The sequence below is a fragment of the Petromyzon marinus genome, chromosome 44 (assembly GCF_048934315.1).
Source record: "Petromyzon marinus isolate PM22_M1 ecotype Great Lakes invasive population chromosome 44, UKy_Petmar_22M1.pri1.0, whole genome shotgun sequence".
In the NCBI taxonomy this organism is placed as follows: Eukaryota; Metazoa; Chordata; class Hyperoartia; order Petromyzontiformes; family Petromyzontidae; genus Petromyzon; species Petromyzon marinus.
The window spans coordinates 2,836,191-2,857,853 of NC_133710.1; the positions used below are offsets into that span (position 1 = coordinate 2,836,191).

General features: G+C 53.7%; 1 protein-coding gene across 8 annotated transcripts; it reads right to left on the minus strand.

Moving 5' to 3' along the window:
* Window positions 1–1,163: 1,163 nt before the first annotated feature.
* Window positions 1,164–21,369, minus strand: LOC116952008 (MOB kinase activator 3B-like). 8 transcript variants are annotated; one of them, XM_032970983.2, is made up of 6 exons: window positions 21,004–21,369; window positions 20,180–20,282; window positions 16,650–16,848; window positions 11,270–12,258; window positions 7,267–7,469; window positions 1,164–6,853 (listed from the first exon to the last, which is right to left on the minus strand). In XM_032970983.2, exons 4-6 carry the CDS (start codon window positions 11,685–11,687, stop codon window positions 6,824–6,826), a joined length of 651 nt encoding a protein of 216 aa, XP_032826874.1. In that variant the 5' UTR covers window positions 11,688–12,258; window positions 16,650–16,848; window positions 20,180–20,282; window positions 21,004–21,369; the 3' UTR covers window positions 1,164–6,823. The 8 variants fall into 8 exon arrangements, with proteins under 8 accessions (XP_032826874.1, XP_075930044.1, XP_032826877.1 ...); XM_076073929.1 differs by lacking the exon at window positions 16,650–16,848 and having other exon boundaries at window positions 21,056–21,369; XM_032970986.2 differs by lacking the exons at window positions 16,650–16,848; window positions 20,180–20,282 and having other exon boundaries at window positions 11,270–11,789; window positions 12,022–12,258.
* Window positions 21,370–21,663: the final 294 nt, after the last annotated feature.

Consider the following 21,663-nt stretch of genomic DNA (forward strand, 5'->3'; position numbering starts at 1 on the left):
TGTGTGTATGTCTGTGTTGTGTCTGTATGTCTGTGTGTGTGTCTGTGTGTGTATGTCTGTGTGTGTCTGTGTGTTGTGTCTGTATGTCTGTGTGTGTCTGTGTGTCTGTATGTCTGTGTGTATGTCTGTGTGTATGTCTCTGTGTTGTGTCTGTGTGGTGTGTGTATGTCTGTATGTCTGTGTGTGTGTCTGTATGTGTGTGTCTGTGTGTCTGTGTGTGTCTGTGTCGTATCAATTCGCCCGAGGTGAACTGCGATGGGGAGGCGTCGACGCTTTGGCGCAGTTCTCGCGTAGAGCTGCGCGTTCTATTTGCGCTGCGGTAACTCAAGAACCCGGCCACGGCCAGACCACGCGCTCCGCGGATCACGGCTTCGATTCTAGGAATGAAACGCGACGAGTGAAGGGGCCTCCCTCCCCCCCTCCCTCCTGCCATCCCCTCGCTCCCGCCATCCCCTCGCTCTATATTTTGCCGGGATGCGCGGAGGGTCACCAGGGTGACCCGCATGAAGCCACCTTACAACGGTCGTGGCGGACCGAGTGAATTCTGTAAACGCTCATCGTGTTCTAGAAGGGCTAGGAGAGAGAGACGTCATTTAGCACAGACGTAGTCGAGTTCATGCAACAAAACATTTGTCGTCTAATGCTCATCTCCTGTTTAAAGCCCTGAGTCAGTGGTGGAAATTCCAAATTTCTTTGGCGGGCGGGGGGGATATCTCCATCCACGGGTGACTTCTTTCCAAGTTGCTCATGATTTTATCGATCCTGATGGGATGATAGGCCGAGTCAACCTCCAGACAGTTAGCCACACTACCTTATGCGGGGAGGGGGAGGCGGTGTGGGGGGAAGATGTGATTTCATCAGCCATTGCTTCAACAGGACAAGCAGACTCTAGGGCTGGTTTCGGAATTCAGTGTGTCCTATCAGCAGAGCCAGGCTTGAATCAACGCTGGTGAACTGCTCGATGATCTCCATCGAGTGTGTGCGAGGGCTCTTGCGAGATAGGCAAGGGAGGCCCTCGCCACTAGATATATATGGGTCCTCGTTAATCCAAGGTGACCCTCACAACCCACACGGGCCAGCAGGTGATGAGCCCCATGCGCTTGCACGGCACCGCCAGGCTCACGGGATGCAGCCAAGCGCCCGAGAAGCACTCAAAGAGTTGATCGGCGAGAGGATTTTTTTATTGAACACAAAAGTATACCCCAGCTCGTATCCGCCTTACAATCTAAACTGACAACCACCGTTTAAAAAGCTTACGTCACAGTCATCAGGAGTCGTTAATCTGCATCTTAACCAGAAACACCACCTTTTAAAAACAAACACACATCTTCTCAAATCTCTTGTTTGATTTTGTAAAAAAAACAAAAACTTCTTTCTGATGAGAATTCCGCAGTCTCCAGATTAAAAAGACGCTCACCAAAGCCGGTGCCCCGGTGTAGTTACACAAATCTGGTGACTCATGCGCACGCACGCACGCCCCGACTGGATTATAAGACGCACCCGCAAACGTTTCTTTAAAATACAGGGAGATAGGTCCGTCTTAGGATCCAGAGAATACGGTCAACCTGTGCGCAGCTTACTGCAAAGTGTGCTCGGAATGCCACCTTTACATCTTCCATCTCAGTCGGCCTAGGTCCATCAGAACAGCGCAGGGCACTGCAACTAAAGTTCAACTCAATACCGGAACCGGATCTCAGCACAGATGGATTCCTACCACCACCACCACCAAGAGACCACAGCACAGGTGACGGGTGGCAACGCGGGTCTGCGTCGTTTGCGAAAAAAGGTTCACATTGCTGTGCTTCAGCTGGCCAGCGACTTAAGAAGCACCTCAAAGTAATGCCTCCAATTTTGCAGGACATTTGTATTGCTTCCTTCCATATAAAAACATTTGTGCCGACAAAACTGACATTCCATATTTGGTGAATGTGTCCAGACATTCAGAGGGCAGAATCAATCCCCCCTCCTCCTCCTCCTCCCCCATCACGACACAAGGCCACGTGCAGCAGGGTCACACCAGCCGGCTCAGAGAGACGGTGCACAGCCCCCTACAGCTGGAACCATCCTCGGTTTCATTCACTCGGCCCTCTGGAGGGCGGCTTACCTCGAGCAGCATCGTGAAACAGACGCCGGCGATTGGCACGTCGCCCAAGAGCGAATCCATCGTTAATAATGTGGAACGCGCGCACAGAACCGATGCACAACCACCCCCCTACATTGCGATGTTTGGCCAACTCCAATAACGTGTGGGAGGAAACCGGAGTGACAACGCACACGCAGGCGAGTGCGATACACCCCATACAGATGGACTGCAGATGGGAATCAATCCACCAGCTGTGCCGCCACGTCTCGGCAAGGCAGGAATTGGCGATCGCGACGCCCACGGGGAAGGAGCGAGCCTCCACCGCCATCCCGGCCTGGATGACGACGCCCGTTCATCTGAGCACGTCCGACACCCCACGATGGTGCCTCAAGGATTTCTCGCTCGCCAAGAGCGTTGGCGATGACTGCTCTAGCCACGTGCGTGATGGGTGACATCCCACGAACGAATGCGGAAATTTGGAATCCGTTTCTAAAAACAAAAAAGTCACCGGGGCATCACACCAGGATGGAGGCATTAACTTCTCGGGCATTTCTCACCCGTCCACGGACTCGACGACTCGCGCCGAACACCGCTCATCTACTTGCGCATCACTGCCAATCAACTGCTTGATGGGCACTCGCGGCACTGTGCGGGTTTACCGACCGTACATCACCGCGCTGGCCAGCGTGGGTTTGGCGAACCTGCGTGCAATGCCCCCACAGCACTCGGGCTCACCAACGGGCAGCCGCCATGCACTCCGAGGCGTCACGGCGCAGAGAAACCCCATGCTGCACTGCCCTGTTGCACACTCCGCAGCCCCGCAGCCGGTAACACCTGTTATGCTGGTCACTCGCCGATTAAAATAAACCCTTCCGCTTCGGGACACACGATGGGTGCAACAATACAACAACCCCCCCCCCACCACCACCACACACACCTGAACCGGTGGTGGAAATTTCACATTCCTATGGCGGGTGCCAGTATAGCCACAAGACAATCGTTCTTGGCACCCGAAAAATGCGATAACTCGTATCCACCGGTGATGGGCACAGTGCGCGCCCTGGCAGGGATGAGAACGCGCGTGACCTTTTTGATTGCGAGCCAAGTGGCTCGGCTGGCTAAGGGATACATTGCAGACACACAGCTCTTTCAACTGGGGCGGTTATAAAACGAAAATGTCGACCCGCCCAGCTAAGACAACAAAATAAACAGATAGAGTGTTTACAATTCTTGGCGTTTTGATTCTTGAAGTAAAGTGGCGATAATGGTTCAACCGGGCGACATTGCGTTGATTTTCAATCGCAAGTTGCAACCTGGGTAACTGGAATCTAAAAGTGTTTCAAGTTCGTCACTTCGCCAGGCTCAATTTCATTTTGGCAGTGCCGAGCCAGTGGTGCAAATTCCACATTCCTATGGCAGGATTCAGACTTTCCTTACCGCAACAGCCACTTTCGGCTTCCTGTAAGCCGATTTAGCCTCCGAGCTGGGTGATTATGGAGGGGATGATGAAGATGATGTTGATGATAAGTGAACACAAATCTGATAGTGATTATAGCGATAATGGAAAGAAATTACGACAAATAGAAGTGACAACAATAACGACAGTGGATATTGCTCGTAAGTGACAATGATGACGATGACACTCATCAGGGATTTTTCTCCGACATCCGTCATTTGTAAACGTCCGCAAAAATTCCCGGAACTTTTTGATTCCGTCGACTCGGGAAAGCAGCGGCCGCTCGACTCGCCGTGGCTTTCCGTGCGTCACCACGTCGGAGGGGCTTGCACAGCCAGCGCGGTGGAGACGCGGGCGACCGCCCCCACCGCACGGCCTCCGGACGCACGAATATCACGGCGGCGGTGAAGAAAAAAAAAAAAAAAACTCCGGACAAGGGAATCTGTGTCGAGCGTACTCAACCGCGGCACGAGAAACGAGCGCCGAGCTCCGAAGGACCCAAACCCAACCCCGGCGCCGCTCCCCTCGGCACGGCGCGGGCCGAGGGGCTCGCCGCCGTGCCGCGGGGCGAGCGCGAGGTGTCCCGACGTTCCAACGCCGTCCGCACGTAGGGGCCCCGGCAGGGTGGCACAGTGGCTACGCTTGTGCCCCGCAGTAAGGAGGACCTGGGTTCGACACCTCGAGCTTGTACGTTCTCTCCCCCTGGACTGCTGCGTGGGTTTCCCCCGGGGTTCTCCAAGTTTGCTCCCACATCTAAAATACTCAACGTCACCTGGCGTTGGCAAAATATGCCAATGCAGGACCCTCCTGAAAAAGAGTCCATGGACTCAAAGTGGCTTTCCTGGGTAAATAGGTTATCATCGTAATCATTATTATTAATATAATCATACATCTCGCACCTTTCCCCACGAATCCAGGCGCGGCTTCCCCATCAATGGTGGTTCCTGGGTTGCGAATCATGCGAGGGCACGAGGCACCAATGCAAGCAAAAGTTCCAGCGCTGGGAAAAGAACGAGACACTCAACCCTGGAGCAGCAGCAGCTGCAGCAGCTGCCGACTCTTGGCATCTCCCGGCTACGGCAAGCGCCACGGACTTAACCGCCGGCGAGCGACATTCAATCCGGAGCGACACCACCACACTGCCACCTCTGTCAGCCAATCCCGTTGGTCCCAAGTGGTGCAGTTACCGGGGTTGTCAAACTGTCACCGCTTTCAAAATCGGTTCCCAGTTCCGTTTAGTTCGTGAACTGCTAACCGATTCCAGTGGAATGTTAATTAACGCACCAATTAACGCGCGCGGAAATACAAACCGCACGGTAAAGGAGCAGCCCTGCAAGTGCTCACTCGTGCCACTGCTGGCGGAATTGGCCTCCACTAGAGGGAGCTCCGTACAGCTCCTCTCTGTCGTATTTGGTCTACTCTTCCACGCCGGACAAACGTCCGAAAGACGTGGACGTACCCACGAGGTCCCATAACGGGGCAACAGAGAAACCCCGATTGCGGCCTGGTTTTCATTTTCTCCGCGTCATCGCCCAACCGCTGCGCTGTTTTGCACTCCGCCGTCACGGGACGAAGGTACAGTCAAACCTTGGATTGCGAGCATAATTCGTTCCGGAAACGTGTTTGTAATCCAAAGCACTCGTATATCAAACCACTCGTATATCAGTTGTGATCACGTGACGCTCGGCAGTACAAGGCGTATACACGTGCACTGCTCGTATTGCAAGACGTCGCTCGTTTATAAAATTAATATTTATTTAAAAAATTTGCTCGTCTTGCAAAACACTCGCAGACCAAATAACTCGCAATCCAAGGTTTTACTGTCTCTGGCAGAGAGCAAGTGAACCGCCGCCGCCGCGTGTTGGAGAACAGCCTCTGGAAGAGGACACAAAACTACTTCCGGGGTCGCTTCGATGACCTCTCGTCTACACGAGGAGGAGTGGCGGCCGTCTGGCACGCCCTGCTCTCGAGCCGTTTATCCGATTTAGCCAAACTAACGAACGACGCGGCTCAACGTGCCGACGTCGGTGACCGGGCCGAGACCGTCGGACTCGCTAGACTTGGGGGTCCCAGTGTCGTCGCTGCGGTCGGGCGACCCAAGCCCGAACGATTCGATTCCACGTTAATGATGTGGGGCAAATTTCGGTCGTCAAAATCCTCCGCCGGCCCAACGCAGTCGAATTAAACCGTTGTTGCGTGCAAGCGTTTTTTAACGCGCCGACCCGTGATCATTTCAGCTCCCTCACCGGTAATCTCAACGACAATTCTCACAGCCAAGTTGAGCGATTAGATAGGCGACACCTCGTTTGAAACTGCGTCGAGCATCTTCAAGGACAAGTTCCAGGAAGTCAGAATAAAGGCACCTTCCGGCCCGAGTGAGCCGAAACAATATAAATGTCGCGCTGTTAAAACGCTCGCATCGCGTGACAATTTATCATGCAGGACTTTGCCAGGTTGTGGAGGGTTTTGACGACACAAATTTGGCTAGGACCATTACGCGGCCTAGCCAAACATCAATTTTTAATCCTATTTATTGACCGCGAAATCCTACGACTGAAATCAATGCACCCTACAACACGTCGTTAGCACGCACGTTGATTTGTTTAAAAAAATCCATTGAAATGTGGAAGAGAAGCAGCCTCTCCCTTAGGCTGCGTAGTGCCCTCACGGACCCATGGCCAAGTGGTCATGTACCGGTGTCTGTGAGGCCCACAGCTGGAGGCTGCTTGACGTATGTCCAGGGCTCAACTCCTCGTATACGCTGGAGTAGGTGGCACGTGACTAAGGGTAGCGGGCCATAGCCCGTAGCGATAAGTACGCCGGATGCGGTGTGCCGGGTGCATAATTATTTTCCAGATGGCATTAAGCCCTGGGCGTGTCCGTCTACAACCGCGGTGATGGTCACATTCAAGTGAAGAAGGCACGATGGGTAGAGGACGTGACGAGGAGGAGGACGCGGTGATGAGGAATTATTCGGAAGGTTTGGAAGGCGACGGGGGCGGGGGGGGGGGAGAAGCTGCTGGCAGCTACATTCAGTGGCGCGGAGCGACACGAGCAGCGAGTGTCGCTCGCTCTCACTCACTCTCCGTCCGCGAGCGAGCAAGCGCGCCTGTGAGCTAGTTACAGAGAGTGCGGCCGAGTGAGCGAGCGAGCGAGCGAGCGGCTGAGGGAGGTCCCATTGTGGATAAAAGGCAGTGAGGCTGCAATGTGCAGGAAGGCGACGACGGTGGCACGGGAGACGCTGGGCACCAGAGAAGCTTTGCACGGCCATCTGCGACGCATCTTCAGTGACACATCTTCAGCGTCATCTCCTTCTGCAAACGGCAAAGCGGGAGAGCGGACACGCGGATTTCATCGCAGGGAACGACGAAGCGCACGACTGGATTTCGGTGGGAACGCGTCCCGGTGTGGCGAGAGGCCAGCACGATGAAATTAGCGGCGACTGCAGAGCGGTCCGAGCCGTGTGCGAGGCGGCGGCGCGTGGAGCTTGACGACGTCTCCTAAGGACGCTGCAAAAACGAGTCCGTGTTTTCCTGGGTAAACCGAATAATTATTATTACATAGGAGAGTTTATACCAATGGCTCAAGATCCTTTATAGCACCCACCAAGGTTCCAAGATCCTATACAGGGCCCGCCAATGTTCAAATATCCTTTACAGAGCCTAGCAAGGTATCAAGACCCTCTACAGAGCCTACTATGGGCTCAAAACTTCACCAGGGCGCTTACCAGGGGCTCGAGCTCACGCCGGTCGATGAGGTTGAACGCCGTGGTGAAGAAGTAGAAGTGCTTGTAGCAGGTGTTCACGTGGGCCTCGGCTCCCATGGCCGAGATGCGGTCAAAGTGGTGGATGTACACGTGGACAAAGACCCGGAACAGACGCGTCAGGATCTTCTTGCAGACCTGCTGGAAGTTCTTGGGGAAGGGGACACCTGGCAAGATGGGAACCACGGAGGCGAGGAGGGAGGTGAGGAGGCAAGGGGAGAGGAGACTGTTTTAATAGCTGTAGCTCCAGGAACATGAATGTGTGTGTGTGTGTACTTGCCATCAGGGTATGGATCTCTGTATATGCAGTGCCGCTTGCTTTACCGCCCCAGAATATCACAGCGCGTCTCATCTCAACATATTCCTCGTGGCCACGCTCTGGACCATCAGCTCTCGCTGCGCTTGAGAACCTGGTTTACCCAGAACGCGGTTTCATCAGAACCCGGTTTAACCCGGATCGGACGTCTCACACGCAGAATGGAACCCGCGATCTCAGCAATGCCGGCTGCCCAGCGCGGCCACCGGGCCCCACCGGGCCGCCTCTGCACGGCGAGCGTTCGCCCCCCCTTCGGCACCCTCCCTCCCCAGCGCTGCTGCTCGGTCGCCGCGGCGCCGGGCGATGCGGCGAGGCTGCCCGGCGCTGCGCTCCGCTGGCAGCTGCAGGGAATCCCACGGCTCACCTCGGTGCTCTCTCTTGCACACAACTCATTCCCCTTAGCGAGATACCCCCCCCCCCCCCCCCCTGGAAAATCCCTCGAGGGCGTCGACTGACAGGCGCGCGCACACACGCAGCAGACATGTAAAGACGGGTACGCACGCACGCACTCACGTGCACAAACACTCCAACGCAAGATATAAACGCACACAAATGCACACACATGCACAGACACGCAAGCACATACACGCCAACAAACACCTATGAAGGCCGGCACGGCGATATTTACACACCACACCAGGTACTCATTTGAGTCAACCTAGGGGAGAGGCCCAGGATCGGTTCAAATAATCATCACTGGTTGCTGGGAATCGAACTGGGGTCGCCAGGTTCAAAGCGAGCGTAGCGATAACCACTGCACTACCGCTCCCCACGCAAACTACACGCGCACCCACACACACGTACTCGCATACACCTATGCGCAGATACATAGGATTTTTTAAAAATCTACACCTTACACGGTTTGCATTTATGCGATGAATATCGCACCCAGTCAAACACACAAACAAACACGTGCACAATTATGTGGTGCAACAAGGCTACTTCCTCTGCTCCGCGAGCACTGCGTGCGTGCGTCTGCACGTGCGTGGGGTTATGAGCGTTTGTTGAAAGTTTTTTTGCATTTTGCCATGATAACGGCGAGAAGGAAACGCTGTAAAAACCGGCTAATACCGGTTTTCTGCACCGAAGAAAAAAGTATGTAAGGGGGTCTTTCTCTACCCACGGCGGCGGTGTGAACGGTCAGCACCACACGGTTCGATTCCACCTCCCGGCACGGCCGTCAAAACAATGGGGAAAAAATCTACATCATTAGACCTCCTTTGCCAGTACCAAAATGTAATAATAGGGTTTCTCCCCTTTTTTCTGGCAACAAAACTGAAACCTTTTAACAAGGATTCATGTCTGCATTAACCACAATACCTGCAGTCAAAATGCAAACAAAAAACATACTATGATAATATATGCATTGTCCTTGACATTGATTGGTCCACACCAAGGGACGGCTTTCTTTTGATGACGCCAGAAGGCGTACGGCTGTAAAAAGAAAGCCGTCCCTTGGTGTGGACCAATCAGTTTCAAGGACAATGCATATATTATCATAGTATGTTTTTTGTTTGCATTTTGACTGCAGGTATTGTGGTTAATGCAGACATGAATCCTTGTAAAAAAAGGTTTCAGTTTTGTTTGCCAGAAAAAAGGGGAAAACCCTATTATTATTAATGGGGAAGAAGTTTCTAGAATCTCTCCACCGCCTCTGCCCGCCCAGCAGCGGTGTAAATGAATTCAGCCACAGTTGGTCTGTTATCGGGCAGGCCGCACGCGGTGGGGTAGAGTATTGGCACGCCTACCTCTTCCAAGATGAAGAGTAGATCAAGGAGTTCAACATACAAACACCACTATCCAGTGGCTCTCCAGAGCTCCCTTGAGTGGAGGCCCCTTCTACTAGCAGTGTGTGCATGCAAGCGGATTGCAGGACTGCGCCTCGTATGTATGCTGAACTTCTTTTGCGCCGAACGTAGCCAACCGTGCTAATCGGAGGTGGGTCAAAGTGCGGTTCTCGTACGTCAATCGGTGCAATTATTACTCGCATTCCAATGGAATCGGCTACCGGTTCCCGACTCTGAACCGATTCTGAAATTGGTCACCGGTCGTCGTTGAACAGCCCTGGCCGCGAGTAGTGCAAGTTGCTCGGTTGTGCGGCTCGTAGCCAGACCGTTCCGGCTGCATCTACCCCGAGGAAGATGACGTCATCGCTCAAAACACCACCGGACGCGGCACGGAGAATTATTTATTTTGTGACTCATTCCACGGTGACCGCCAATGATTTTTCTGCGTTGCGTATTACGGAGTCGGTGCTGAAACTTGCCTGTAAACATCTGGCATTTCACCAGTGCTGGTTTCAACAAGCCTGACTTTGCTGATGAGACATTGAATGTCATAGCCAGTCCAGTGCTGGTATTGAACCAATGCTGACATTCCCCAATGGCATGAGCAGTATATTTAGGGCAAGTGGTGTCAGCAAGCACCCATGAAGTTTTAAGTGGCATATGAGTGGGTGGTGTGGCCGGGACCATGCCCGGCCGCCTCTTCCCTCCGCCGTAAAATTGATTACACACTGGACCAGGCAATCTTTTAAGGTTGAGTCGACGTGGGGAGGTCAGGACATTGTTTTTTTAGATATTCGCCACTGATAATTGCTGCGAGCGGAAAGCCAACTCAGATCACCAGGTTCTAAGTGCAGTCTGCTAATTACTACACTACCACTCCGCACACGCACGCACACACACACACACACCCACACAGGCACCTGTACACACACCTGCTCAGTCACTCGTGGCAATGAGCTCATGGCCGGGAAGCCTGGGCACGCGTGTGACTCGGGCGTGTTGTTTGCACTCCTGCTACTACAACGCTACAGCTGCTGGAAGCCGCAAGGCTCTCAGACTCCAGGTGACGGGGGGAGGGTGAAGGTGCTCTGTGAAGTGAGCGGCTACTCGACGCCACTCCACGCGCGGCTGTGCGCAATACCTCCCGTGATGACGTCTCGCGTAGACGGAGTTACATCCTGCTCGCCGGGATGGCCTTGCAGGCGGTGACTCAGCGAGCACGTAACAAAGCATCGATTCGAATTTGTTTGTCGATCAATTTCCCCCTCCACGATGCTTCGTGTTGAAGAACGGTCCACGGAAGCGGATATCACAGAGCTGCCTTCCGAGGGCGGCACTTCCCCACCTCGCTCTCCACGTGCGAGCGAGGTTCGTCGCACGACGATCGAAGCAATATTTTCATTCTCAGAGCTGAAACAATCGTGATGGGGATTTTGTAGTCATTGGTGACCGGCCTGAGACCATCAACGCGCTGCACTCAAGGACCCGGTTCAATGACCGGTAGCCGCTCGGATCGAGCCAAGGACCTCGGCGGCACCGGCTCGGCGCTCTGGCCTCTGACCCGGTCACCTCTCGGTTAAAATCAAGTCTTGTGGTCACGATATGGGAAAGCAATGCCTGCAAGAATTGGGAGTTTTGTTGCGGGCCACTTGGCATGCTGGGTCTTTGGGCCTGTGTTCAGCAACTGTGATTACAGCAGCTGCGAGCTGTGAGCAGCGAGCACTGTGTCGTTTGCAGCAAGCAGTTTGCAGGGAGCAGCTTGCAGCGAGCAGCGTGCAGGGTGCAACGTGCAGCGACCAGCTTGCAGTGTGCAGCGAGCAATGTGCAGCGAGGAGCGAGCAGCAGCAGCAGCAGGCGTGCCTACCGGTGCTGGTGGGGAAGATGTGCTCGTTGTTGATCTGCGCCTCGATCCAGTCCATGAGCAGGCTCATGTACTGCGGCGCCGGCACGGCGGTGGGGCGACGGTATGCGCCGTCGTCCTGCCAGCGGTACTCGTAGCGCGGGCCGCCCGACATGACGGGGCACGTGTGGGCCGTGCAGAACTCCCCCACCGTGCCGTAGATGAGGTTGACGCGGTTGAAGAAGTCGACGACGTGCACCGCCATCCAGTCATTGGCGTCCTCGTCGGCCGGCAGCTGCACGACGGTGCGCAGGTCGAGGCCCGAGTGCAGCGAGGCCTGCGCCCGCTTGTGCAGCTCGAAGCGCTGCGTGCCCGGCTCAAACTTGCGCTTCGGCCGGAACGTCTTGTCCTTATTGAACACCTTGTTGAGCGCGAGAGCCATCGCCCTTCACGAGCGAGCCGGTTGCGCCGCTGCAGCTGCTAGGTGGCAGCAGGTCACTCCCGTCTCTTTCTCTCTCTCTCTCTCGCTCTCTCGAGTCCTCACCTGGTTAAACAAAATGATCTTGACTTTGCTGCTACGGCCCTGCTGCGGTCGCTACTGCGGTTGTAAACACTCGCACCTTGAGATGCGCTACATGGGAGGCGCGGGATAAATGTTAAACGATGATGGCTGCTGTTTTTACTGCAGCAGCTATTGGTTTTTGCTGTCGATCGTTTCTCTTTGGTTCCGTTTAGAGCGTCGGTTTTAGCGTACGGTCTGCGGTGACGTCACCTACCGCGTCTCCGCTCCAAGGCTTGCGGCGGCGGCCAGGCGTCACGCGGCCCGCTGGCGAGTTTTCCCCGAGAACCGTTGACCTGGGCGGATGCTCGGAACGACGGACATCAGGTGTCGTGTCCAAACCACGTCGGCAACTCTACACTCGCGGTTACGGCAGCAGCGCTGAGGGCATTGCGGGCAGAGCGTTGCCCCGTCCGTACGTGCGTGCGTGCGTGCGTACAGCCACGCCACGAACCTGCAAGAGAGACGTGGGGAGCCGAGTAGGCACAGGCTCTAAAAACAATCGCGACGCTCCTCACCGAGCCGCGAGACACCCGGCGGGAGGAGACAATTTATTTCAATAGCCACCATCTGTCAAAAGCGCTGCGGTTTTGACAGTGGCCGGGAATGCAGACAATCGGCGAGGTTTCAGGCGATGGCCCTTCTCAGAGGACACAAATATAAGGAGATGGAAGGGTATAATAATTGGAGATGAGATGATATCCCACACACACAATGTGGCATTTGATAAAAACGATTTGGTCAAGTTTCCTGATGACCAGTCTCAGATTAACATTTTTTGTGCAGTCCAAATTCAAAACAATAACCAGAATGTGGACTGCCCCAGTGTCCAGCATGCTCCACCCTCCATCGGAAGGTTAAGAGTTCAATTCCTGGTGTGGGGGGGTGTGAATTAAACCATCATCCCCCCTACAGGGTTGATGAGACGAGCGAGCAACATTTGTGAAACCAACAGTGATTGTGCAATGGACATACTTCCCCTGCCATAGGAGCGTGGAACTTCCACCAACTGACCCAGGGGGGGCTGTAAACAGGAGACGGGTATGGCCTCGTTGCTCACTGTCAGCCATTACAAATACCCCTGAGCGACACGGCTACTTCTCAGCACTCGCTCTACGATAGCAGAGATAGAGAGAGGGGCGGCCTCCTCCTCCCTTATCCGACACGCGATCGCGAAAAAACACTCGCATCAAGAATCGCGAAAAACACTCGCAACGGGCATATTGTGAAAGGGCCCCCCGCCATTAGGAAATGCAGTTGCCCCGTGGAAAAAAACCACGGGCCAAAAAACAAAACGCAGGAGCCAAGGCCACCCCCCACCCCCCCCTTGTGGATGCACTCGCAGCTGCTCCACAAAAACAGCGGCCGTGCCGCCTCAAGAGTTCCGAGCTCGCCACAAGCGGAGCGACGCTTGCTCGCGCTAACAAGCCAGCGGGCGAAGGCGGGAGGAGGCCAGGGTGGCTCGAAGGTCAGAGCGCCGAGCCAGCGCCACCGAGGCAACCTGGATTTGAAGCCAGGATTTTTGGTCGCTGCGAGTAAACCGGCCCCCAGGTGTGAGCGGCTTAATGGTCTCTGCCCAGTAACGGTCCGACTGACATTGAGATCCATAGATTTACACCAGAATCCGATAAGCTACGAAGCTCTTTTTTTTTACAGATGTCCAGTCGTACATAGACACCGACGGACTCGCACAGAGAAGCCCAAACGCATGGAGGCTCGCGGACACGCACGGAGCGAGCCGCGATTTATAAGCAGGGATCCGAAAGTGCAGCGCGTTGATGGTCTCCAATCACCGTGTTAAAAGGTCATCACGTAACTATGTGGTTCTGCACGTGGGTAGGAAACTGAACCTGAGAAAGCCTATGCATGCCGGGGGGGGGGGGGGTCGGATGGGGGTAACGCTCCATTCCGCTTACAGATGGAAATTAACCCACTCGCTGTGCTCGCCGCTCTGGCAACAACAAACGCGACACTGCAAGTTCCCCCCCGCCCCCAACGCCCTGCCCCCTTGCGGCAGCACAGTGTTTCTAACAAATAAGGCCTCCGTGTAAGTTTCAGCGAGTTTGAGCCCACGGCAACGTGTGGGAGTGATCACTCTCCCCACTCTCCCACAGCACGCACGGGCCAGCACTGACAGGGGGCAGAGAGAGAACGGTAAACACCAGCAGATGTGCTGTGACGTGCGTGGGGGTGTGTGTGGGTGGGCGTGTTCACGCCAGTGTGTGCAGTTGTGTATACGAGCGTGTATGATAGGGGGCATGCATTGAATTGCGTGTTTTGAAGTGTGGAGGTATTCACTGCACGGGGCACGTGTGGATTACTTGCGTATGTGCATGTGTTGCAGGAATACGAGTATGCGGTGTGCTTGGGGTGTGTGTGTTCGTGTGGGGGTACGTGCGAGAACGTCTGTGTGAAGGAGGCAGTCTGTCAGCTAAAATGACGAGGTTGTGGGCCCAAGTGGTGCATCTGCCAGTCATCTCAGTCAGTCGACTCATAACACCGGGGCCTGCCCCATGACCTCCTGCCAGCAAGCCTTCCGACACTTCACATGGCCTCAAGTGCACCTAGCCTGGCACAAGTGCTGTGGTAATGTCACCGCCAGCGGTTGCTCTTTTCATTGTATAGGGGTGTGTGTTATAGTTTTACCATGTGTGTGTCATAGAGATGTGTGTATGGGCTTTGTATGCAGATGGGTGTCTGCTTTGTTGTGTGTATGTCTATGTATGAGGAGCGGTAATGTAGTGGTTAGCGCACTGTGCTACGAACCTGGCGACACAAGTTCGATTCCCGCTCATGGCCTCCCGTTTGTCGACTCAGCCTCAGATGAGTACCTGGTGTGGTGTGTAACCATTGCCACTGCGGAGACAAAGGCGGCTTGGCTGGAGTGATGGCCACCCCCACCCCTAGTGTGCCGTATCACTTCACAGGTGTACGCTAACAGCACTTGCCCCAAACGTATATTAAGTCCATACGGGGGATCTTTGTCTTTGTATGGAGGTGTGTGCATCTCTATGTCGGTATGTTTGGAGGTATGTGTGTGTGTGTCTATACCGGTATGTATGGAGGTATATTTATTTTTCGGAGTCCCTGACTTTCTGCTCACGATTATTAAGGACCTTCATGATGGTGAGCGGGCCCAGGTAAAACTACGTGGCCGGGAGTCAGAGCCATTCCCTGTTCACCTTGGGGTGCGACAGGGATGTCCTCTGATGAAGGCCGCTTGTGTTGTGGCCGAAACGTCGTGATTTTTTGTTATTTTATTTTCACCTACGTAACTTTACCCAATAGAACCAAAGAGTATGGATCCTAGTAGTCACGAAAGCTTTACATCTAGAATATGTCCTCTGGCTCCCAAATTATTTAATATCTATTTTGACCACGTAGTTCGTGAAGCCTTCAGTAGCTGTACCGGCGGAATTTCCATCTGGTACGAATACAATGGGAGGCTGATCGATGCCCGGGTGTGGTCAAGGGATGGCTCCCTATTGGTTAACATGTTATGTATGCCGATGATTTGGTAATTGCAGCTCACTCAGAGGAGGAGTTGGAGACGCTGCTGCTGAGACTGGAGCGTGCCACTAAGAGGTGGGACCTTACCATCAGCCCCACCAAAACTCAGCACCTGCTTGGGGATTTTGTACCATCAGACACTCCACCCCCACAACTCCCAATTGGTGATGGGGCAGTTGTGGAGAGAGTGGAGAGTTTCCCATACCTGGGCAGTGTGCTCATGACCGGCTCCGGTTTGACAGCAGAGGTCTCACTCTGAATCAGTCGAGCGGCCTTATTTTTTCATCGGTTGCGTAACGCTGTGGGGAAGCTACCTGGTCTGTCGCTCCACAAAGCTTCATGTCATGCCCTTCTCTACGCTTGCAAAACATGGACCCCCTAATCGAACATCTTCGTCGGTTAGAAACATTCAGGCTGGCCTGCCTACGATCCATCCTGGGTTTAACCAGGCTGGATTGAGTGAAGAGCTCACAAATCCTTGAAAGATCTGGACAAAGTCCCATCGGTGAGCTCCTCCGGCAGGCAATGCTGCGCTGGCTGGGTCACGTAGCCCGCATATCCAGCCACCGCATGCCTTAACAGCTTTTTTTCGGCCGGATAGAGGGGGCTAAACGGGCACAACACGGGCTAGAGAAGAGATGGAGTGATGTGGTATAAGAGGATGTGGAGCTGAATGGACTTGCCGATGACTGGTACCAGCCATATCAAGATCGGCCTCTGTGGAGGAGGCTCGTGAAGAACGCTCCTGGGCAGTTGGAGGCAGTCACCCTCCAACAATGACTGGTACCAGCCATATCAAGATCGGCCTCTGTGGAGGAGGCTCATGAAGGACGCTACTGGGTAGTTGGAGGCAGTCACCTCCCAACAACAACGGAGGGCAGAGGAACGACGCTCGCAACAACGAGCGGAGCGCTGGGTGGCTAAAGCACAGCACGTTGGCACAGTAGGGAGCACAAGTTGTGTATCGACCAGTCATCTCAGGTCGACCCGTGGCACCTGGGCCTGCCCCGTGACCTCCTGCCAGCGGGCGTTCGACACTTCACGTGGCCTCAACGTGCACATAGCCTGGCACAAGCGCCGTAGTGACGTCACCGCCACTTGGTGGCGAATGGTGGTTGTTCTTGTTGTATCTAGGTATGTACGGAGGTGTGTGTATGTCTATACGGGTATGTATGGAGGTGTGTGCATGCTTCTGTCTTTATTTGCATGTTTATAGAAAGGCGTGCATGCCTGTACTATGCATCACGCCATATCACGCCACCCCCCCTCCGTCTCACCACGACCGGCCCCCACTGCTCACCGCGCCAGTACAGTCACACTGGGACGTGAATTTACCGGCGTCCAGAATTTACGGCAGCCGCTTGCGTAACGAGGGGCAGCTCCGGCTCACAACACTCCGGCTCACAGCACGCAGCAGTGTTGGTGGGTGGGGGTCCTGGCAGCCACATGGCGACTGTCCCTGCTACCGCAGCCAAGTGCAGCCAGGCCTGGCGCTCGGCAAACGCGTGCGTGGGATAGCTGCGTAGGGGCCGATCTGCAGTAGAAGTTCACGCGTCAAATTGTTTTACCCAAGCGAGAACTTGTGACGAGCGCGAGACTCGCTTGCAAGAGCGACCGCACCTGGGTCTCTACACTGACAAGACCAACAGCAAGAAAAGACAGTCACGATAAAGGAAGCAAAGTGTAAATTAGAGCAAATGCAAGCAAATTGGAATCTTGGCCAAAACACATTTCAGGAAATTTAGAATACTCTTGTTTGTAAGTTTAAAATACATAAATGTATAAAAAGGCTGTATATTATCACTGTAGAATTTCTCGATGAACAAGCTATTCTGTGAAAAATTACACTTTTGGTCACAATGGGCTTTCGTTTTAAGTTAAGGGTTTAGCGGATTGAATGAAACTGCCGATTACAAAAAACGTTGCCAATCAGCAAAATAAACATTTCTGTTGCTGGCGCCACCGATTAGCATGGGACATTAGCTACAAGTACACACTGCATCTAAAGATAAACACAGGGGAAGTTATGGGCGTGGTGGTGGGCGCCTGTAATCTCGAGTTTGTGGATAGAAAACACATTTTTATTCTGAGTATGAGACGCCCCCCACTCTCTTCTAGATGACAGGACAGCAAGTAGGTCAGTGAGCTGAACAAGGGACGCTGTGGTGGTGAAATGTTAACTACCTCGCCTGGTATACAGGAGGTCGTGGATTCAATGCCAACCCCGACGCCTGTATATTTGGAGTTTGGGTGTTCTCCCCGTGGTCGCGTGGATTTTTCTCCGGGTCCTCCAGTTTTCCCCTCCACCTTTAGAATCGGCGACGTTAAGAGCATTGGGCTGCTATAAATTTCGACATAAGCAACTTCGTTGAGCTATCATTTGTTGCCAGGTCACTTCTGAAAAAAAGCGACATAGCTCAATGGGCCTTCCCTGGTAAAATATAAAAAGTTTAAAGTTTTAGAGTGAGCATGATGATCTCCTCGCATATGTGGGGTTCCTCCTGGTTCTCCAAGTTTCCTCCCACTTGAAGCAAAACCCTGATTTAAGAACGAATTAGCCAAACATCCCGAATACAGCAGGACCCTTCTGAACAGTCTTGAGACTCAATGAGGTTTTCCTGGATGAAAAGGGCATTTTTTGTTATTACATCTTTTTTGCAGCGATGAAGGGCCGCGCTCTCATGCACTTCCTTATTCGGACAGCTATGAACCTCGGTCACCGACGCCTCCTCGCATGTTCACGATTCGGTCGGCAATCTCATCCATCGCGGTCAATCACCACCCTGCAGGCCGCAACTCGTTTCCTTTTTGGTTGAAACTTTTCGAAATTGAAAAATAATTTCTTTACAACTGCTTTTTTTTGCGTTCATCGTCCCCCCACCCACCCACACCTCCGATTAGCACGGTTGGCTACGCACGGTGCGAAAGAAGTCCAACATAAATACCAATAGCCGCCATTCGCCACAAAGTGACGGTGACGTCGCCACGGCGCCTGTGCCAGGCCAGGTGCACTTCGAGGGGTTCCTCCAGGACCATAAATACATACACAACCAACAACAACAACACACCCATTCTCACCCACTCACCAACTCACTCATCCATCCACTCCTCACCACCGCACTGCAGATCACAACGCTTCTCTTTTTGCATCTTTCCTCACACTGCGCCAATTTGAAATCCCCTCCAATCGTCTCTTTTCCCAAGCTTGTATAACAATAAAAATAATAACCCTGCTCAATTCAAGTAACTTGTTAGACTATCGATTACGACTTTCACAGTGCTGCTTGATGCTGGCCGCTTGACGTTTTTGGGGCCTTTGGGTCTGTGCTGAGCAAGAGTTAAAACTTTATCTTTTAAAATTCGAGTTCACCCATCAGACAATACTGCCTTTGTTGGAACTGGGTCATCGTCAGGGGTGGGCACTCTGATAAGCGCCAGTCCTAACCTGCCTGAGCCCTCTTCTTGCAGAAACAATCCAGTTAAGCCTCATCCGCAAATCACATGCTGGGCTTAATCGCTCGCCAGCATCGGGCGACCAAAAATAAGAATGCCCGGTCGCAAACGCGCTCAGCGGAAACTGGGTGCGGTGTTGGTGGTGGCGGTCGCGCAAATTGTGATTTGGGTCGTAATTTTTTTTTAAAGTTGTTGTCGATAATTGTTCGCAAAAAAAATAATTACGAGAAACAGCGGGTGATGGCGTTGCCACACACACACACTAGCCAAACATTGCAATACAGCAGCAGGGCCCTACTGAAAATCATAGAGACTCGGTGAAGCTTTTAACAGATAAATACGAATCCCGGACGACAAAAAAAAGCTAAATTGCTCAATGTATTTACAAGAGCGGGGGGCACCAACATGGGTGGCGAGCGATGTCTGAACCTGTCCTGGGCTCCAGCCCCTTCACCAATCCGCACCGACCAGCAGAACAACGTTTGGGTCAAACGGCTCCCACCATGTGCATCACAAAGTGGAGAGGAGACCTCGATCCAGCAGTGGATCGAACACTGGGTTGTAAAAGGTATTCAGCCCCACAGGGTGGCTTACAGGGCTTCATAGCGGTTACAAAGAGCAGCGCTTCGATGGGACACAAGGAAGGTGGGTGGTGGTTCACTCTCAAGCCACTCTTACTAAATCACAGAGTTCCGAATTAGGACATAAATTACGTAACTTGCGAGCCCCCACCTGCCTTGGCGATTGTAGCAGGGTACAGGACCCCAGATGGCAACACAATGGCTTTTACGCTGGGCCCCCACATCCTGGGTTCCTTTACGAGGCCGAGTGACCACTGGAACCCTGCCAGTTAGTGTCCTTCGCCTCCCCCTCATCCTCCTCTCTCACGTGGGGGGGGGGGGGGGGGGTTGCTGCGTTGCCTTTTCACTCGAATAGGCCATGTTTATTCAAGCGAACGAGAATTGAAGAAACTGACCGGTCGGTTTTGCTTGCTGGCCAGAGGGTGGCAGTACAGTAAATTGGCTGACTGGACCCGGCTTTTGAGGGAGCTGTGTTGGGGCTTTCCTTCCATTACAGTACGATTGGTCTTCACCTACATGAAGCCAAACTCTCATGAACGGAATTCATGGCCAAACATCTCCATGGAGTAGTGCCCTTATAAAAAAAAGTCTCACCATTAATATAACCACTTTTTTTCCACTTTGAGTGATGCATTTTGTTTGGCATTCATGCGCTTCCACTGGAATCCCCCTGAATTGAATGACGACTTGCGGGACGATTATAACCACGGCGTTGACCCGGGGAAGTTTCGCCGCTTCTCAGAACTCTCCCACAAGGATCCTCAACTGCTAAGTGTTTTTATCCTCAATATGTATTGCTGATGAACGCTGTAGAACCCGGAGGAAACCCACCAACATCTGTCGGTGTTCACGGACGCAATTGCTGCCACTGCCCCCTTCTGGCCACCTCGCAGCCTCACAGCTCACGGTGATCTGCGTGATCCACCAACCCTGCCTTCAGCCACACACACGCGCGCGCGCATATCGGTTCATCAACAGGCATCGCGTGATTATGAATACGATATGCAGAGGGCTGTGTAGAACATTGTCCTGTACGTCTATGTAGCTCCCACACGTATGTAGCTCCCACACGTATGTAGCTCCCACACGTATGTAGCTCCCACACGTATGTAGCTCCCACACGTATGTAGCTCCCACACGTATGTAGCTCCCACACGTATGTAGCTCCCACACGTATGTAGCTCCCACACGTATGTAGCTCCCACATATATGTTCCTCTGCCTTCACCAACCCGCACTGACCAGCGTGGTGAAGTATTATCAAACAACTCCCCGAGTCCTCATCCAGCAGTGGATTGACACACTTGCCTTGCACGGGGCACAGGGCGTTCTGTCACCTACTAAGATGCTCATTACGGGACTAACAACTCCTGACTTTTGAAACATTTTTTATAGTACCCTACTCATTTTACCCACCCAGAAATACGACGATGATGGATGTACCCGGTTTACTGTACCGCCACGGCGCGTCGCTCGCCATTATCTGACACCGCGCGCGTACGCACACAACAAACGCGCACACACCGGTTAATAAAGATACACATCCACACGGGCGCCGGTCGACCAAACGAACGAACGAACATCACAGACGTGGACGCCCGTGCGAGGTGGGTTACGCGCGAATGACCGAACCATCCTTCGGGCACTAGGCCTCACCTGGAGGACTCCGCCCGCCCCTCTACGCGGCTCGCTCCCCGGAACCACGAACCTCGCACGGCAGCCGCGGCGGTCGTGGGGAGGGACAGCCCAGGGGTTGGATGAAGGCCGCGGGACGCGTTGTAGCCGCGGTCTGGCCGTGCGAGGGGGTCCACTTACGGCCGCCGTGACGCCGCTGTCATTTAAAGCGAAAGGCGCCGCGCTTGGGAAGTTCCGCCGCCTCGTTTCGCGGGTTCCGCTTTCGGGGTGGTGGGGGGGGTCAGGACGAAACCAAGTGCGGACAGACCGCCCCACACGCCCCCCCCCGCTCCCCCCGGGATAGGGGGGAAATGGACTCTACCACGTCGCACGCGTGCAGTTGTAGGGGAGGGGGGGAGTAGACTCTACCAGGTCGCGCACGTGCAGGGGTAGGGAGGAAGTGGACTCTACCAAGTCGCGCACGTGCAGTCGTATGGGGGGGGGGGTGGTGGGGAAGTGGACTCTACCAGGTCGCACACGTGCAGGGGTAGTGGGGGAAGTGGACTCTACCAGGTCGCACACGTGCAGGGGTAGGGGGGGAAGTGGACTTACCAGGTCGCACACGTGCGCAGTACGTTCGCGTGACGAAAGAAAAATAAAACTGCTGCATGTACGGAATATCGGATCAGGTCGGAATATTTA

Coding starts and splice junctions, on each gene's coding strand:
- LOC116952008 (XM_032970985.2), bottom strand. CDS start 11,687: ATGGCTCTCGCGCTCAACAAGGTGTTCAATAAGGACAAGACGTTCCGG. Junction 7,470..11,269: donor CATCTTCCCCACCAGCACCG/GTAGGCACGCCT, acceptor CCATCTTGCCAG/GTGTCCCCTTCCCCAAGAAC. Junction 6,854..7,266: donor GGCGTGAGCTCGAGCCCCTG/GTAAGCGCCCTG, acceptor TGCCGTTTGCAG/AAGGAGATGACGCTGAAGAT.